Consider the following 20,335-nt stretch of genomic DNA (forward strand, 5'->3'; position numbering starts at 1 on the left):
AAGGGAGTTCACTTATAAGCATCACTCAGCTTCTCCAAATGTTAACAATTCTACATGACCACCAGCACAGTTGTCAAAACCTGCTCTGATCCACATGATTAACTAAAATACAGACGTCATTCACATTTGCCAGGTGTCCTGCTAAGGTCCGTATTCTAATCCAGTATCACACAATGCCTTTAATTGTCTGGTTCTTTTGGTCTCCTCCCATCTGGGATAGCTCCTCAGTTCTTATTGGTCTCTGTTAACCTTGACAATTTTAAAAGTACAAAATTTTAAAAGTTATTTTGAGAAATGTCTCTCAATTTAATGTTGTTTGATATTTCATCATTATATTCAGGTATGCATTTTGACAAAAATACCACAAAAGCACCTTTCTCAGTTCATCATATGAGGAGACAGATGATGTCAACATGTCTCATGATAGGCGATAATTTTTATCATTTGTTAAAAGTGGTGTGAGCTAAGCTCCACTGCAAAGTTCTAATTTTTTCTTCTGCACTTGTTAAGTATTTCTGCGGGAGAGACATTGATACTTATGCAAATATCCTGTGTCTTATCATACTTTTGTCCACTAATGTTAGCATCTATTGATGATTCTTGCCTGCAACATTTATTACTATGGTATTTGCCTAATGGTGGTTTTCTGTTTTCTTCTTTTTACTGCATTTAGTAATTAAAATAATCCCATAAGGAAAGGCTATCCTTTCTTCCTGATCCTCATTCATTTATTTATCAATTACTTGTATCAGTATGGACTTGTGGTTATTGATTTTATGAATTATAATTCAATAATTTTATTCTTTATTTTGCTGCTTAAATCATCCCAGATATGGTCAATGGGAGCTTCTTCATGTTGGCTTCTATGGGGAGGGTCAGTCTTGGAGTCCAGGTGTGACTGGATGAGTTCTTGTTAGTAAGAGTAGGGAATTCAGTGTCAAGTGGAGATAAGTAAGCAGGCTAACTGAACCACTTTCCCTAAATCTTTAGTTACTTAATTCCCAATTTTAAAGGTTTTTCTGTGATTGCATTAACCAGGAAAGTCCATTTTGGTAGGCAAAACTATTCTCTTGTTTGTGAACACAGCCCCTAAAAAATTTGTCCCAAGAACTGAATAAAATCAAATTGATGAAGCTTTGGAGTTTGTTTCTGTTTTATCTGTTGTGTATATTTTCCCTAGGGTTCATGCTGACTTATCTCCCTAGCAGTGAAATGTTTACGAAATGTTTATAAGTATTCCTGGAACCCACTTTCGTTTTCCACTTAGCTTTTAAGTACGGAAACATGTTTCTGCTGGAATAGAGCACCTTAATAATGGGAAGTCAAAATTAAGTTTAATGCCGTGCATGCCATTAAGAGGGTAGACTCTTTCCAAAGGTATGTAGGTTCTATCCTACTATGCAGACATGGAGATACTTTAGCTTAGGGATATGTCTAGGTTGGGTTGTGTGGAAAACACATACCACATGAGCAGGTGCAGGATGGGATTTGCTGAAACAGTGGATTTTTGTTCTACACAGGCCACTTGGAGGCACAGACACAGATCCCCATGCTGTTGGTAAATGACAGTACCTCTCCTTCATTCAGCAAGCCATGTGAAGGAGGTGATGTCTGAGCAATGCTCCAAGCCCCAGAGCTGAAGTGGATGAGGAGAGGTTCAATTTGCCATTTCCCAATGACTTATTTTTAGTTCTCCTGAAACCTGGCTACACCTTAGAACCTTAGAACCACAAGAAAAATTTGAGAAAAGCCTGCTGAGGTCCTCCTCCTAGAGATTCTAATTCAGTACGTTTGGGGTGGGTCCTTAGTACCCGTTTTATTTGTTTTTCTTCAGCTTACCAGATGGTTCTGTTTACATCCAGAGTTGAGAACCACTGGGTCTAGCAGATACTATTTGTAACTTCTTACTGAAGTTAGATTCAGTTATTTGTCACATTACTTTTTATTTTTTTCAAGACAGAGTCTTGCTTTGTCACCCAGACTGGAGTGCAGTGGCGTGATGTTGGCTCACTGCAACCCACACCTCCCAGGTTCAAGCACTTCTCCTGCCTCAGCCTCCCGAGTAGCTGGGATTACAGGCACCTACCACCACGCCCAGCTAATTTTTGTATTTGTAGTAGAGACGGGGTTTCACCATGTTGGCCAGGCTGGTCTTGAACTCCTGACCTCGTGATCTGCCCGCCTTGGCCTCCTAAAGTGCTGGAATTACAGTTGTGAGCTACCACATCTGGCCCACATAACTTTTAAATTATCACATTCTATGTTAAGAGACATGTATGGGACAATAACTGCAGCTAGGTTGCAAACTTGGGCAGACTCCTTAACCTCTTTAATTTTGTCGTCTGCAAAATAGCATTAATTATAGTACCTACCTCGTAGGTTTTCAAGTATTAAGTAATGTGATGCATGCAAAATATTTAGTATAGGCTGGGTGCGGTAGCTCACGCCTATAATCCCAGCACCTTGGAAGGCTGAGGTGAGCAGTTTGCTTGAGCCCAGGGGTTTGAGACCAGCTTGGGCAATAGGGCAAAACCCTATCTCTACAAAAAATACAAAAATGAGCTGGACATGGTGGTACATGCCTGTAGTCTTAGCTACTCTGGAGGCTGAGGTGGGAGGATCAATTGAACCTGAGAGTTTGAGGCTGCAGTGAGCTGTGCTTACGCCGCTGCACTCCAGCTTGGATGACAGTGAAACTCTGTCTCAAAGAAAAAAAACACCAAAAAATCTCTGGCACATAGCAGAAACTCAGTTACTATTACTTAGTGTGCAGCATGTTATCATAGAGTGACATGAGCCACCGCTCCTGACCCATTATTCCCACTTTGATGACTGGGTAATTCTCAAGCTTATAATCTGGCTGGGATTCTGTCCTTTTAACCTTGATCAAGCTTTGGTTGAGATGTAAGTTTATTTGGGGGCTTCAGAAGGGCCCATAAGTTCTTCTTGTGTTAAGAATCTGTTGGGCAGCTTAATAGATCATAGCCTTTATTATTTTATTTTATAATCCTTCACATGGTGCCTGCTAGTTATGCAGCTTTTGAGCTTCCTGGGTTTGTAAGAAGTTCAAGTGTACTTATTCCATCTTCATATTCTGCCTGATCACCCAGAATAGGAAAAGGGACAGTGGCTGAAGTTGGCAGAAAGTTGTATCATGAACTTAATTCTTGCATTATCAATACATTTGGGAGTTCTTGTTGGGTCACGTTAGTAAAAGGGCAGGTAGTACTTCTGTAGTGACTGAAGTGATTCAGTCTTTTTTCTTTCTTTCTGTCACCCCTTAGTAGCCTAAGTACGTCAATTGAGTGTAAGGATAGGATTAAGGCATCACCTTTAAAAACTGATGAAAACTGTCCCTACCTCTTTTAAGGGCTAATGAAAAATATGCCTTAAGTCTATTACACGGTTTAGCAAGATATTTTTAGCAACTCTGGAATGAGTTCCATGCTTGCTTCAGACTCAGCTTCATGAACTATTATACTTTAATTTTAATATATACCTGACTTTAAAAAATGTAATATATGGTTGCTAACCAATTATTTTTTGAATTATGCCATTATTTTTTTCTGGAAGTCCATTTGTTAATATTAAAGGATTGCAGTTTACTAATTCACATTTAAAATATGAGGTTTGCCTATAATCAGTTAGGGAACCATTTTCCAGGTTCATTAAAATGGAAAGGAGTAGAAATACATTTGATTTAAAAATCTGTTTCCATTTGTGTTATTAGTATTCTCATCTCTCTGCGACATATATGTCTTTCATGAAAGAATCATTGCATCCAACTTAAGTAATTCTAGGAAATTGAAAATATAGAGTACAAGGAATCATCACTTTGGGCATTGTATTTGGTGAGATTATGGTGGGAGCCATTTAAGAGAGGATACCCTGCTGACCAGCCATCTAAGATTGCAGAGCAAATTGATAGGGAGATTAGGATGAAGAAAAAGAATTCATGGGCTTAATAGGTTCTTTAGAGCCTATGCCTTCTGGCAAATCAGTTTTCTAAATTAGGGTTGGTATTTTGTCCATGTATGTGTTTCTGGAATTTCCCACAGTGCCTGGTGCTCAGCTGAGTCAGAGCTTCAAAAATGAAATGAATGGAAGTAAGTTGCCACAGGAGTGATGAGATGAACCCCCGGGATGCTGAAAGGAAAAATGAAACCAAGGGATTCCAAGTTAGGATGAAAACAGCTGAGTAATTGTGTATCAGGGAAAGAATGTTAAAATGGAAAGAGGGGCGTGTTTGCAAGGCTGTTTTTGCGGTATACTTGCTAATAAATGCCGGGAGGCCAGATCTTGAGTGATTTACAGCAGCAGTTAATATGGCCCGAGGTGTTCCTCTGATAAAATTAAGTAAAAATCCTTTCCCAGTACTTGCTAAAAATCAGGTAATGGATGGAATATTTCCCATGTTCTTTTTTTTCCTAAACCTTTGGCCCTTGCTATTTTGGTTCAGTACTGAAAACTAACATAAAGTGGTCTCTACGGAAGTACAGTTATGATAGTTGTTTTAAGTTTAGGGAGTCAGTGCTTGATTGAGTTCCACAAAGCTCTCTGGTTCCCCATGCTCAGCTAAGGAGTTTGAGAACCGCTGTCCTAGAGTGTTAATGAAACAAAGCTCCCCTGGGACCAGTGAAGAGAGGGCTTCAAGGGAGTTCCTGACAGCCAGTCTGGGAATTGTGTCCTGTAAAAGACAGTTATTATGTTGAGCTTGTTGAGTGGCTGGGGACCAGCAGCTTATCTAACACTGCTATCTATTCAGTAAAGAAGAAACCCAATGCTTTATTTACTCACCTTACCTACTTTTTGGGACAAGCCATCCATGAGGGAGGTTTCTGTTAAGTGTAATTGTGTGAGTGTAACACGATTATGTAGACAGCCAGATTCCAGTTGGCAGCAGCCAGGAAGGGAAGTGGCTTTTCTTCTGTAAAAATGCCCTGCCCAGTTTTTTTTTTTACTAGATTATATAAACTATTTGCTTTTCTGAGCTGATTCAGGCAATTAGATGAGTAATAAACATTGTCATTTCTAGTCTGCCATAGTGATTTTAAAAGTCTACCTGAAAAAAATAAATTGTGATAATTCATCTTCATATAATCTGGTGCATTTAAAACTTTTAAATTGTTCAGTATTTCAATAAGGGACTGCATTTCATAGGCTCAGGGTACATGAGGCCTAGTTGTGGCTGATTGGGAGTACATTTAGACAATTGTAGAAGGCTCGAATTTAAAATGGGCTCTCTAAAAATAAATTCAAAGAAAATTTATTTTCTTTGAAACAAACTATTTATCTTTAACAGGGTATCAACTGGCATTTCTGGGTAAAGAGTTGATACATTTTTATTTTAGTTTAACTAGGAGAAGTGTGAGGACCATGTGGCCTGGAGAAGGGGCAGAATGGAAACTCTCATTTTAGACTAAAGTTTGGTAGAAGGTTCAGATGCTGGAAAGCGAAGACTGGAGGGTGTGTTTTGTACATTTAGCAAATTTTTCTATGACATGGAGGGGGCAGGCTGAAAAGCTATAGGATCTCAAAAGATAGCAAGCCTTAGAATAGAAATGTAAAGAGCTTTTAAACATAGGTTGGAAGTTCAATAAATGTTAGTTTCTCTGTTCTTTTTTTTAATACTGCAATAGGAAATGATAATAGTTCTCTATTGTGCTTAAGCCTATGTGGGTGATGGTGCTGTTTCCTGGTCATTAGGCAGGAAAAATTAGCTCCTGCAATTCAAATCATTCAGCAAATACTTATTAAGTTCATACAGTTATAGAAATATCTAAATAAATGAATAGAAATATAAACATCTTTATGCACAATTGTGTACTAGATGCCATAAAAGCAAAGCAGTATAAGCTGCCAGCACTCCCTCAAGGAGCTTATGGATTCCTTGGGGCAGATGCACACACAGAAAAACAGCCAACAATGCCACAATGTCGAGCACCCAGGCACTGCACCTGAATAGTAGCAAAAACAGAGCTCTAAAGAGGAACACATGCCAGCAGGAGGAGATTCATGCAGGAGTCTACTGCACAAAACTGGACTCCAAGTCCAGTGGGATTCTGGGAAGCATCAAGGAAGATGGAGGGCTTTTAACATGAAGACTGATGTGACTAAAGGCAGGATTATGAGGGGCAGCTTCTTCTGACAAGTAGGTCTTGCTAAACTGAAGAAGCCTTGTCGGGAGTTGGAAAGAATATTGGAAATCTCTTAAAGCAGACTGTGGTGAGCCAAGGAGGCATGGATTAACTCCAATAAGCAATAGCGGCCCTCTGTAAGTCAAAGGGGTGATTTAGGGAGATTTGCTTAGTTGAGGTTTGAAGGATGGCCTGCAAGGGATGTGACTAGAGAGCAGGAAAATCCACTGGGAAGCTGAAGCAGGTAGTTGGGGGTGTAGTGATGAAGCCCTGAGTGAGAGTGAGGAAAAAGAAAGGAGAAATGGAATCCAAAACACATCAAGAATAAAGTGACTGATCCAAGAAAGTCCCAGTCTTTCTATTGTACTTCTGCTGGGAACCATTCAAGTGGAATATCCTGTCCTGTTTTTACAAATGTTGACCAGATGTTTACATTGAGTGAAAATAAGGATACTAAGCTCTTAGGAGGGACCATGGTTTGGGATTCAAGCTCTTTTTTTTTTTTTTTTTTAAGCAGGGGCCTGCCCCTGCCATTATTGCTTATGTTTTCCTTTTTGGGTACAAAAGTTTATTTGGTTCTATTTTTTTTTCTTTGTTTTAATATAGACTCTGTCAAGAAGAATATCCAATCCATACCTTGAACATACGCCTTCACAGGTATGATTCTTTTCTCTTTTACTGCATTTTCTACAATAGTGATTGACAGATTCTGATGTGCAATTCTCAAATTATATTGTTCCCTTTGCTCCTGACCACACAGAGTTTTGCAGGGATGCTGCAGTGATCATATCACCTTCTCCACCAGGGATGACACAGCAAAAGTGTTTGAGATGCTCTGATCGTTGTCATGATGCATGATATTCACAAAATAGGGAAAAAAATTATGTTCCCATCTTCCAGGTTCTTACATGAGTGAATTATTAATGGGGCAGAGCATATATATAATATAAATAAGATATAATATAAACATATCTATTGTTAAAAATCCTGTATTTTACAAAGAACATATATTTTACACTGAGTTTTGTGTAAAAGGAGATTGATTTCCTCATTATCATTGTGTTACGGTACAGAATCAGTTGACAAAGGGTTGCATTTTTTAGGCTAACAGGAGACTGTGAGCTTTGTGAGGGCTGGGACCTTTTCTACCTTCTTCACCACTGTATCCCAGCATCAGGAAGAGACCTGACACTTGACAGCTGCTCATTATGTGCTTTTTGAATGACTGAGTGAATGACTATTGTACACTGTCAGAACTAGTCAAGTGTCATCTGACTCATACTGCTTCCTTGGTAATACTTTCTGTCACCTGGCTTGTTCAAGCTTTGTTTTTGTTTTTAATAGTTTTAACATGTTAAAAAACAATTTGCTTCTCTTCTTACTTCCTTATCAATTTGTGTTTAGGAGATGATATCAGGAAAATTAAAGAAGTAAAAAGATGGGATTGATGTTCCCAGTCAGGCCATAATCATTATATTATCAATTCGTTTGCCTTGAGAGAAGTTATAAAATATTTCGGCCAGGTACAGTTGCTCACACCTGTAATTCCAGCTCTTTGGGAGGGCAAGGTGGGCAGATTGTGTGAGCCCAAGAGTTCAAGACCAGCCTGAGCAGCACAGGGAGATCTGTCTCTACAAAAAACAAAAATACAAAATACAGATATTAGCTGGGCTTGATGGCTTGTGCTTGTGGTTCCAGCTACTCAAGAGGCTGAGGTGGGAGGATTGATTGAGCTTGGGAGCTCGAGGCTGCAGTGAGCCGTGATCTTGCCACTGAACTCCAGCTTGGGTGACAGAGCAAGACCCTTCTGAAAAAAAAAATAATTATATACACACACACACACACACACACACAGTAGATACATAAAAAGTTACCAAGAAAAAAGTAAAACGATGTAGGCATGTACCCCTAATATATATTAATTTTCATTAACCTTATGAAGACAGCTTATTTTCATATAGCCCCCTTTGCTTGTGAAACAGCATTGTGCTTTGGAGAAAGGTGCTAGTTATAGAGAAGAAGGTAGTATTATAAAGTAGGACCTAGCCCCCTCTAGATCTAAGAACTACCCTTCTTCAGACTCATATGGGGGAATCAGAAGATTAAAAGAAGAAGTTAAATGAAATTTTTATCTGATAGATGGAATCATGAAGTAGATGAAACTCGATGCTTGGAATTGACTAGGAACTCCGAAGCTGAATGAAGCTGAAGAGTAAAGCAGCCTTCTGTCAAATTGTGTCATGGTTCGAGATGTTCACTAGATAGGGAAGAAAATTATTTTCCATCTTCCAAGACCTGCGTATGTTTGCATTCTCAATATGCAGACTTAATACATAATATAAATTCTTCAATTTGCTGTATTGGTATAAATATTGTATTTAAAAACAGTGGATGTTTTACACTGAAAATTTCGTATCAAAGAAAATTATTTATAATTGTAGTTAAATAAAGCAGGTTAGCATCTGGAGAGTAGTTATAGCTTAATAGTGCAAGTGGACCAGTAGCTAAAATAAAATAAGAGTTATAGGCTTTATAGCTATCTTGGCTAAAATATGTCTCAGCCTTGCAAACTTGACTATGATTTTATATATGTAGTATGGTTTTGGTAGGTCACAAATTGTCACATTATTGTTTTATATTTACAGTGACTGTTTGTTTTTTCCATTTAGATTTATGGAGAGAATTCTTCTTGTGCAGGAAGAGCATTGAGGAATATTATTATTGTTCAAGCAGCTGACCTGATAAAGGACAGAGTGAACCTCAAGGGGTTTTACAGGTAACACAGTTCTCTAACACCTTGTCAGAAATTCGCTGTGAGAAAAAGAACAACCTGTGTTAAAATTGTAACTTTGATCAAAGAGAGGTGCACAATATTAGTAGTAGGAGGGTTTGTTCTGTTGAAGAAGATGGTGGTGACTTTTCATTAAACTCAGTCATGCATTTGTTTACAGTTAGACTCCTGTTCTGAGATTAGGGTATGGAATTTCCAGCCCCAAGTGTGGATGAGCTCCTAACACAGTCTCCGCTCTGCTTCCTCTGAGATGTGATATATTGCAGGGGGTGAGGGAATGGTGCTACATTAGGGACTTTAATAAATATAGGTTCCCTCTTTACGGACCTTATTGAGGCCCTGAAAGGGATGGCAGGTGTCCACCTTGACAGAGGTATGAGAGTAAACAGGTGGGTAAATGGCCCGTTTTAAAGTACAGCTAGATCAAGGCATGGTCACTTTGAAAACTTGATGCGCATGTTTTCATTTTATGGAACTGTTTAAAGAAAAAAACCAAAAGTAATTTATTAGCCTTTTGTTTTGCCAGATAAAGACATTAAGCCACACCAAATGATGCCAAAACTATGAAAGAAAACAAAAAGAAAAACCACTACCCTTTATCACTATTCTGTTTCAAAGAAATGACCTGTAACACCCATCAAGAATAGGAAGAATACTCAGAATTCATGACACTAAAAAGTAGGAAGTTCTCAGAATAAAGGATATTCCTTTATGTTAAATAAACGTAGCTTTATGATAAATTCATTATAATTTTCCTATTTTTTTCTGTTTGCTGCAGATGGAAAAAATTTTATCTTGGCTTGGGTTTTTGGGATAGTAATTCCCAGACTGTTGGAGTAAGACAACCTCCTTTGTACTGAGGCATAATTTTGGTATAGTAAAATGCACAAATCTTAAGTGTACAACTTGAGCTTTTATTTATTACACGCCTGTGTAATCGTGATCCATTTAGTCACTATTCAGATATAATGGATTTTCATACCTCAGAAAATTTCATACCTTTATGCCTCTTTTCAGTCAGTAACCATTTCCTGCAACCACTTTTTAACATCACAGGCTTGACAGAATCTATATTCTTTTGAGCCATTAATTGAGCAAAGGTGGAAGTGTGAAGTGCAGGGAGAAACCACAGTGAGTTAACACTTTAAGCATATTTAATCAATCGCATTAGCATTTACATAGGTTTTGAAAACTATGCCACAGGCTAGACATGCCTATTCTGTTTACAAACAACGCTTTTGTGTGTATAGATTTGTGGAGCTTTCTAAAAAGCTCCAAGATCCACCCTTTTCCTCCCATAAGGGGTTCATAGCCCAACGTCTGAGAACCACAAGGTTAGAGCCCAGACCAAATAGGACAGAGAGTAAAAGGGCTGTGGTGGTGGGACGACTTCACATAGAAACTCACTTTAATACAAATTCCATTTGACCCAGCAATCCCATTACTGGGTATATATCCAAAGGATTATAAATCTTTCTACTATAAGGACACATGCATACGAATGTTCATTGCAGCACAATTTACAATAGCAAAGACCTGGAACCAACCTAAATGCCCATCGATGATAGACTGGACAGGGAAAATGTGGCACATATACACCATGGAATATTATGCAGCCATCAAAAACGATGAGTTTGTGTCCTTTGTAGGGACATGGATGAACATGGAAACCAACATTCTTAGGAAATTGACACAAGAACAGAAAATCAAACACCGCATGTTCTCACTCATAGGTGGGTGTTGAACAGTGAGAACACATGGACACAGAGAGGGGAGCATCACACACTGGGGTCTGTTGGGGGGAAGTAGGGAGGAACAGTGGGGGTGGGGAGTTGGGGAGAGATATCACGGGGAGAAATGCCAAGTATAGGTGATGGGGAGGAAGGCAGCAAATCACACTGCCACATGTGTACCTATGCAACAATCTTGCATGTTCCTCACATGTACCCCAAAACCTAAAATGCAATTAAAAAAATAGGTGATGGCATCACCTCTAGAAACATCTGACTTCTTTTTTAAAAAAATAAATTTATAGGTATAAGTCTTTGAGTATAGTCATGAGCAAGCTCACAGGATTTTATTTACATCAGGCCATGTGTAAGATCGATCATTATTCTCATTTTTTCCCCTTTATTGTTTCTCCATAGATAGAGATTGAAAAAGGATTGGGAGATGCACGTTAATCAGGTTCATGGAAAAAGAGCCATCTATCCAAATTAGAACAGATTTAGGATTTGATGGGAAGAGAATAGGGGGAGAGCATGTGTTTTCCTGTGATCCAGCCGGAACCAGCATTCTTTTATAATCTAAGGATTGGTTAATATTCTGGGTTTAAACATGAAGTGCTCATGTGATTGCCTAGGGATGAATAATTTTCATTTGTCTGGTAGTAAATTGAGGTAAAGTCTTCCCCATATAACACATGAGAACTCATTTTTAAAACTGAAATGTTTTTTATTCACTTTGTACTGTAGGAAGAATCACATTGGTTTCTGAGACTCTTTCTTTTGCACAATAAGTCACTAATACCATCACCTGATTTAGATTTAAGATTCACATCTGCATTACTCTGAATTAATTGCTAAAAATCTAACTAGAGACAGGAGGAAGCTAAGAGAAATCAAATGTTCAGCTTCAGAGATTGGGTAAATTCCTGCTTTGTTAAGCAGTCATGTGGGTTTTGAGTGAATCACTCCCATATCACAATGTTCCTACCTAATATTGAAACTGGAGTTAGATCTGCATGTATTTGGAGCAGTTTCTGGATTGAGTGCAAGACTGAAAATACACTGCGGGTAGGAACTGCTCTCTGTGTTTAGATTGCTCTGTTCCAACCATCTCTGTTTTCTTTCTCACTGCTCTCCCCTAAGTCCTGTAGATTTAGGTATTTTGACCAGATTTTGTAGGCGTGGGGACAAGGCGATAATTGCAGAGGCAATGCTGCCTCATTTTGTGTGCTTTGGTGATGTTAGTGATAGTGTTTACTCTTACCCCTAATGTTTGCCCTGGGGTAGGTGGATCCTTATAAGTGATTTAAAACATAACTTGATAAAGTCAGTGGGGGGAATAGAAAGGGATCATGTGCAACAGAAACAGTAGCTTGCTGTGAGAGTGGGGCTCAGTTTTTAATTAATATTGTCATGACAATACTGTGTTCTAGCATATTGAGTCAGAGCCTGCCTCCCCAAAACAGAGTAAACTCTTCCCAATGAAAAGGGGAAGCTGGGAGATTGGGGCTTTGTTGTTACCAGCATCACCTGAGAGTGTGTTAGGAATGCAGAATCTGGCCGGATGTAGTGGCTCACGCCTGTAATCCCAACACTTTGGGAGGCCAAGGTGGGTCGATCACCCGAGGTTAGGAGTTCAAGACCAGCCTGGCCAACATGGTGAAACCCTGGCTCTACTAAGAATACAAAAATTAGCTGAGCATGGTGGCAGGTGTCTGTAATCCCAGCTACTGGAAGGCTGAGTCAGGAGAATCACCTGAACCTGGGAAGCAGAGTTTGCAGTGAGCCGAGATCATGCCATTGCACTCAGGCCTGGGTGACAAGAGTGAAACTCAGTCTCAAAAAAAAAAGGAATGTGGAATCATAGGTGCCACCCAGTCTTACCATTTCAGAATCTATACTTTAACAAAATCACCCAGGTGACTCCTAAGCAGAGTTTTGAGAAGCCCTGTTCTAAGAAGCTTCATCCTTATCACCTGTGAACAAACAAGCAGCTGTGTCCATCTGGCCACCGTTAGAATTTGACAGTTTCATTTGTTTAGTAAATGTTTTATTGTGTGCTTTCATAGTCCAGGTAATGTCAGACACTCAGAACAGGCTTAGGAGCTGCATTGTTTTGAGAATATGAATTAAGGTGATACAGTAGTTAATCCATGAGATAAAAGTGCTTTTAAAAGCCCTGAGATGCTGGCTAATTGGCAGAGGTGTTGAGGAATTAATTAGTTAATTAACTCTTTGAACCTTTAACATGAAAGGTATCCTATAGAATTAGAAGTTAATCTTGACTGTTTGGTCTAATTGCCTGTTTTGTTGCCATCTGTTTTCTCATTTTCTCTCAAAAAACATCCATATATTTCACTGTTAATCTTTATGAGGGCTTATGCTAACATGCATCTGAACATGTCTAGAATTGGCCTAATTGCCTTAGAGTGTCTTTCAAATAGTGACACTTTACCAAATATATTCTAGCTTTTGATGAAAAGTTAGGATATTTCATCAAATATATCAGCAGAAAAGTTTACTACTTTATTTTTCTTCAAGTGCAGAAAATGTAGCACCTATGACAGTTCATATTGTTGGTTATGGAGTGATTCTAGGGTATTTGTAACTACGCTAATCAAAAGAGACAGCAGAATAAGCAATATTTTTCTACTTAAGAATACAAATACATGTTGGCATCTCTTGGTCCTTCAGTAGTGCATATAAAGATAGTTATTATATGATACATTATTTTTAAAAAACATTTTGGCCAGGTGCATGGCTCACACCTGTAATCCCAGCAGTTTGGGCAGCTGAGACGGGTGGATCACTTGAGCTCAGGAATTTGAGACCATCCTAGGTAGGCAACATGGCAAAACCCAGTCTCTACATAAAACAAAAATTAGCCAGTGGTGAGCACCTGTAGTCCCAGCTACTCAGGAGGCTTTGGTGAGAGGATCACTCAAGTCTAGCATGCAGAGCTTGACCCTGGGTGACAGAGCAAGACCCTGTCTCAAAAAAATATTTTTTTCATGATCTTTTCTCATAAAGGAAGGTGAAATTTGATGAAATTTCTGCAAATGACAAAACATTTCAGAATTTTTTTTTGTTTTCCCATGAGGCTCATACATATTTGAAAAATAGGCATGATGAAGCTGCCTGTGATACCCGGGTTATGACTTTTTAAAAAAATATAGCTGTGGCCAGGTGCAGTGGCTCAAGCCTGTAATCCCAGCACTTTGGGAGGCCGAGGCGGGTGGATCACAAGGTCAAGATATCAAGACCATCCTGGTCAACATGGTGAAACCCCATCTCTACTAAAAATAAAAAAAAATTAGCTGGGCATGGTGGTGCATGCCTGTAATCCCAGCTACTCAGGAGGCTGAGGCAGGAGAACTGCCTGAACCCAGGAGGCGGAGGTTGCTGTGAGCCAAGATAGCGCCATTGCACTCCAGCCTGGGTAGCAAGAGCGGAACTCTGTCTCAAAAAAAAAAAAAAAAAAAAAAAAAAAATATATATATATATATATATATATATAGTTGTATGTTTCAAGACAGATTACAAAGATAATTTTTGATGCGTAGTTATAGTGGAATCCAACACATATGGGTTTACAGTTAGGTGACCTAGGCTACTTAGCTAGTTATATTGATTATATTAAAAAGATAAACAATCAAATTTATTGTTATTTGAGTAATTTTAGTGTTCAATCTTTGTTTGAAGAGTAGCAAACAAAACTCTGTACCACTGACTATAGTCCCAATTTTGTCTAATCTTGGAATTATTTTGTTCTCAAAAGGAATAGATAAAAATCTATAAAAGGTTGAACCAAAGTTTATCACCACCACCTTGAGGTATGTAGTTTACCAAGGTAAAAGCATTATCTTTATATAAAAGGCTGCTGAATTTATTCCTTCATTTTTCAAACAAATATATTTTGTGAACTTACTATGTATCATGGACTGTTCTAATCGTTGGGATTTAATAGTGAGTTATATAAAGTCCCTGCTCTCCTGAAAATTATTCGCTAGTGGGAGGAGCAGATACTGTTCATTTGTAAAGACGTATGCTTACTAAATGTTATGCGATTTGATGAAAAAATAGAGGAGAATTTGACTCGTTTCCCTAAGGAAGTGGTATTTGAGCATTAATCTGAAAGATGAATAAAAGGTATATGCCATTTATTCTTGGGTTGCTTGTTTAAAAAAAGCAAGCACATGGAAGATATTATTTATCTTTTTTTTTGGCAAATGAGTGTCAGCAATATCTTACTGTGAATGGCTTTGCTTTTGTTCAGGAGGAGCTGCGTTGGGTCAGAACTGGTAGACTGGCTTCTAGAACACTGTCCTTTTGTCCAGTGCAGATCTATGGCCATAGGAGTCTGGCAGCTCCTACTGGACATGGGAATTATGTTATCAGGTTAGTATTATGTCTTGAAGGCATAGCATCATTATTTTATTAAGCTATCAGATGAAAATACACTTGATTTTCTAGAGGATGTTACAGTCTGGATGGAAATATTTTTGAAGATAAGTATTTGTATTCTCTCTTATTTTCTAAGTGACAGGTCATCCTTTGATTCACTTATTTCTGTTACACTTCTTGTAAAAATTATTAGGTACTTGCTGATTCATAGACTGATAATACCTCTAAGAGTCATTCCTCTAACTCCTTTCTTCTGAAATCAATATGCTGTTTACACACTTTTTCAAAATCAGTGACATCTTTAGTTGCTGTAAGTGTGTGATTTATCTTGTAGTTAGGATAATCATCAGAAACTGATTTTATGAGTGGGATGTGTATGCCATTTTAATTGGCTAAGTAATCAAGAACACGTAGAGATATGACCTATGAAAATTAGCTGTTTAAACAGAACAGAAAATAGATGTTAACTGGGAACTAAACAGATGACGGATATCTCTTTTCTTAGTTGAGCCCAGAGAACTGAAGGATTAGAAACTGAGCAATCTGGATTCTTTATTTAGCTCCATCTCTCAGCTGCTAGTTGGTCACTGAAAAGCCCTTTTTTCCTATTGGTAATAAATATCAAGGGCATACCCCTGGTCCTGTTGTGAAAGAATGGTACAGACAGGGACATGGGTCTAATCTTCTTACATAGTCAGTAATACCCAGCACCTAATACTCTTATTTATAAAATCGGTTAACTACCTTTGAGGAATGGAGGCATTATTAGCATACTTGATAGTTACAGGGTTTTGATTAGTAAAACGTTTTGTACTAATGCGTTTTTGAAAAATCTCTAGCTCCTGATTCCTTTAAAACAGGGTTTCCCCACCTTGGTAGTATTGACATTTGGGTTAGATAATTCTTTGTTGTGAAGGGCTGTCCTGTGCATTATAGGATTTTTAGCAGCATCCCTTTCTTCCCTTCAATACCAGTAGCACCCTGCCCAGTGAATGTGACAACCAAAAATGTCTAGACATTACCACACGTCCCCTGGGGGAGGCACAGTCACCCTTGGTTGAGAACCATTGATCTAAAACTTGCCATTGTGTTGTATGTGTGTATCACTAAAGTAATTAAATATACTAATTTGCTTTGGGGCACTAAAAAAGATTTCTCCTCATCCTCCTTGAATTACTATTGATTTTATCTGCACCTGTCTCTGAAGCAGAAAAAAATATACATGTGAATAAGCTGGCCAAAGCTTCGAGTAGTAAAAATAGACTAGCCAGTAAGTCCTTTCCAATTCAATGGGATTATAAACATAAATGACCTTAGAATGTATAATTATAGACTTAACCCTGATTTCTCCCTAATAATTGTTAGGGCTTTCAGTTTATCATTTGAATTATTACTCTCTGAGTAATATCCTTTAAAAAACTGATCTGTACATTTTTTTGTTTCAAACAGTGGACCAGCATCTATACTTCCAAGATACTTACGTTTTCTACCAGTTTTCCTCTGATGAATGTAGCTACTTGTACTGTGAATTTGAAAGAGAAGAAGAATGGCAAAACGGTGTCAAGCTTTTATTGCAACTTGTGCCTCTCATTCCTTCTAGAGCTGGCATCTGTGAACTGTAAGTAGTTGCTCTCTTGTGCCATTGTATTCTTACACAGACAACATTTATCATGTCCAGGGACTATATTCTGCTCTCTAAGATCACTATCTCATTTAAGAGGGAGTTGCTATCCCCATTTTTCAGATGCACATTTAGAAAGATAAAATAAATTGTGGAAAATTCAATCCAGCTAATAAATAGCTGGTATTCAAATCCCAGAAGTCCATGCCTCACCAGCTGTACCATGCAGCTTCTAAATTATCATTATCATAGGGGTAGGTGATCTAAATTCGGATAAAACATATGATTGGGCTTAAGTTGAAATAAAATAATAACTCCATCCTATTTGCTATCCAAGTCGTGACTTTCCTAAGAAAGAGCTCAACAGAATGTTTCTGAAAATAATTTAGAAGCAACATTTGGCAAATTAAAACACGTGAATCATTATCACATGAAGATACTGAATCACTATATGATTAAAATGAATTAAAATTAATTAGGGAAGGCTTGGGAACAGGACTTGAGTCATGATACAAAAATTCATAGTTCTAGAATAAGCTATCACCTTGGATAAACAAAGGCATGTCAGAATGCCTTTGTTTATCCAAGGTGATAGCTTATTTTAGAATTATGAATTATGAGTAATGGATTAAAATTTCAGTTAAAAATTTTTACATATACAGAGCACTTCTGTTTCCAGAATATTTTCCCATTGTTGACTCTTTCAGTTCTGGGATTTTAGCAGACCCAACAGTAAGGTGTTTATGTCATAGATAAGAAAGTAGGTTCAGAGAGAAATACCTGTACAAACATAACAAGGCTAACTCTTACTAGTTAAAAAATGACAATTGTTAAGAAGGAGGCGGAGCAAGATGAGGGAATAGAAGGCTCCACCAGTTGTCCCCCAGGCAAGGACACTAATTCAGCAACTGTCTACACAGAAAAAAACACCCTCACAAGAACCAAAAATCTGCTGTGGCTCATGCCTGTAATCCCAGCACTTTGGGAGGCCAAGGCGGGTGGATCACAATGTATGGAATTTGAGACCAGCCTGATCAACATAGTGAAACCCCATTTCTACTAAAAATACAAAAATTAACTGGACATTGTGGCACACACCTGTAATCCCAGCTACTCAAAAGGCTGGGGCAGGAGAATTGCTTTAACTCAGGAGGCGGAGGTTGCAGTAAGCTGAGATTGTGCCACTGCACTCCAGCATGGGTGACAGAGCAAGACTCCATCTCAGAAAAAAAAAATGTGGTGAGCACTCATAATACCTGGTTTTAGTTCCATATTGCTGAAAGGAGCACTGAAGAGATGGAATAAACAGTCCTCCTAAATCACTGACACCACCTCACCCCCACCATTTACACCAGCATTTGCAATAGTCACAAATAAAATTAAATACCTAGAAACTAACCAAAGAAGTGAAAGATTTCTATAATGAAAATTGTAAAACACTGATGTAAATTGTAAAAATACTTCATGTTCATGGATTAGAGGAATCGATATTGTTAAAATGTCCATACTATCCAAAGCAATCTACAGATTCAGTGCAATCCCAATCAAAATACCAATGGCATTCTTTCCAGAAATAGAAAAAAGAAATCTTAGTTTATGAGAAACCACAAAAGACCCGGACTAGCCAAGGCTACCTAAGCAAAAACAACAAAACTGGAGGAATCACTTTACTGACTTCAAATTATGCTACAGAACTATAGTAACCAAAACAGCATGGTAATTATATGAAAACAAACACATAGACCAATGGAACAGAATGGAGAACCAAGAAACACCCACACACCTACAAGGAACTCATTTTCAACAAGGTGCCAAGACATACACTGGGGAAAACAGTCTCCTTAATAAATGGTGCTGGGAAAACTGGCTATCCATATGCAGAAGAATGAAATTTGAGTCCTATCTCTTGCCATATATAAAAAACTAATCAAAATAGATTAAAGACTTTTAGAGCTCAAACTATGAAACTACTAGATTGGAGGAAATTTTCAGAAAATTGATCTGGGTAAAAATTTCTTGAGCAACACTCAGCAAGCACAGGCAACCAATGCAAAAATGGACAAATGAGATCACGTCAAGTTAAAAATCTTCCTGCACAGGAAGGATACGGTGAACAGACTGAAGAGAAAACCCACAGAATGGGAGAAAATATTTGCAAGTTACCCATCTAGCAAGGGATTAATAGCCATAATATATGAAGAACTCAACTCTATAGGAAAAAATCTAATGATCTCATTTAAAAATGGGCAAAAGATCTGAATAGATATTTCTCAAAAAAGGACATACAATGACAAACAGGTTTATGAAAAGGTGCTTAACACCACTGATCATCAGAGAAATGCAAATCAAAACTACAGTGAGATATCATTTCACCCCAGTTAAAATGGCCTATATTGAAAAGACAGTGGCTTATGTTCAAAAGACAGCAATAACGAATGCTGGGGAGGATGTGGAGAAAAGGGAACCCTTGATCACTGTTGGTGGGAATGTAAATTAGTACAACCACTATGGAGAATGGTTTGAAGTTTCTCAGAAAAGTAAAAATTGAACTACCGTAGTATCCAACAATCCCACTGCTGGGTATATGCCTGAAAGAAAGGTTATATATTAAAAAGATACCTGCACTCCTATATTTATTGCATCACTGTCAACAATAGTTAAGATTTGGAAGCAACCTCAGTGTCCATTAATAGATGAATGAATAAAGAAAATGTGGTACATGTTCACAGTGGAGTGCTATTCAGCCATAAAAAAGAATGAGAGCCAGTCATTTGCAGCAACATGGTTGGAAGTGCGGGGCATTATGTTGAATGACATAAGCCAGGCACAGAAAGACAAACCTTGCATGTTCTTTTTTTTTTTTTTTTTTTAATGAAACAAAACTAACTTTGGTGTTTGGGGATACCTGTCTATAGCATTAGGGGTTGCATGTTTTCTTTGTAAACAAGTCTAGGACTTATACAAAAGCCTCCTAGACTTGTATACAAGTTTTAGATATCCTTCCTAAGCACATTCACAACCCCCTCTCTGTATACTATTATAAAGTCTACGAGGCTTTTGTTTTGTTTGTTTGTTTTTTTTAATATAAGGAAGTAATAGGGGTGTAAGGTTGAAAAATGACATTTAGGTCATATCCCAAAGAGTCTTAAATTGCAAGCCCCAAAATTGGCCTTTCTCTCTTTTTTTTTCTTTAGAGAAGGAAAGAAAAAAAAAGGAGTTAAGGAGAGGAAGAAAGAGGAAGAAAAAGAGGGAGAGAGAATGGAAATGTTGCTTTATTCTAAAAATGGGTATTAATAATGGCCGATCAATATTTTATTTAAACCTATGAGTAGGTGTGATGTGGTATTGACAAGAATGTGTATTTTGTATATTTAAAGTGGAGAGCTCCATTAATATTTAATTATGTTTACTTGTTCTGGATCTGATTTCAAGTCCTAGATATCCTTATTAATTTTCTGTCTTGTTGAGTCTAAATCTCTTTATAGGTCTTATGTATCTGGGTGTTAGGATAGTTAGCTCTTATTGTTGTATTGATCCTTTTACCACTATATCTTTGTTGCTTTAAAATCTATTTTATCAGATGCAAGAATTGCAACTCCTGCTTTCTATTTATTTATTTATTTAATTTTGCTCTCCATTTAGTTGGTTAATCTCC

At 37.9% G+C, this 20,335-nt stretch overlaps 1 protein-coding gene across 4 annotated transcripts in view; it reads left to right on the top strand.

Annotated features, from left to right (window-relative positions):
- RAPGEF5 (Rap guanine nucleotide exchange factor 5) overlaps positions 1–20,335 on the top strand; it is a 261,457-nt gene that overhangs the window by 35,404 nt on the left and 205,718 nt on the right. For all 4 annotated transcript variants that reach the window (XM_035253670.3, XM_035253669.3, XM_017975260.4 and 1 more), the window contains exons 2-5: positions 6,744–6,794; positions 8,807–8,913; positions 14,932–15,053; positions 16,509–16,677. In XM_035253670.3, the coding sequence (XP_035109561.2) occupies positions 6,744–6,794; positions 8,807–8,913; positions 14,932–15,053; positions 16,509–16,677 (449 nt within the window). The remainder of the gene's footprint in view (positions 1–6,743; positions 6,795–8,806; positions 8,914–14,931; positions 15,054–16,508; positions 16,678–20,335) is intronic.

The sequence above is a fragment of the Callithrix jacchus genome, chromosome 11 (assembly GCF_049354715.1).
Source record: "Callithrix jacchus isolate 240 chromosome 11, calJac240_pri, whole genome shotgun sequence".
Taxonomy (NCBI): Eukaryota; Metazoa; Chordata; class Mammalia; order Primates; family Cebidae; genus Callithrix; species Callithrix jacchus.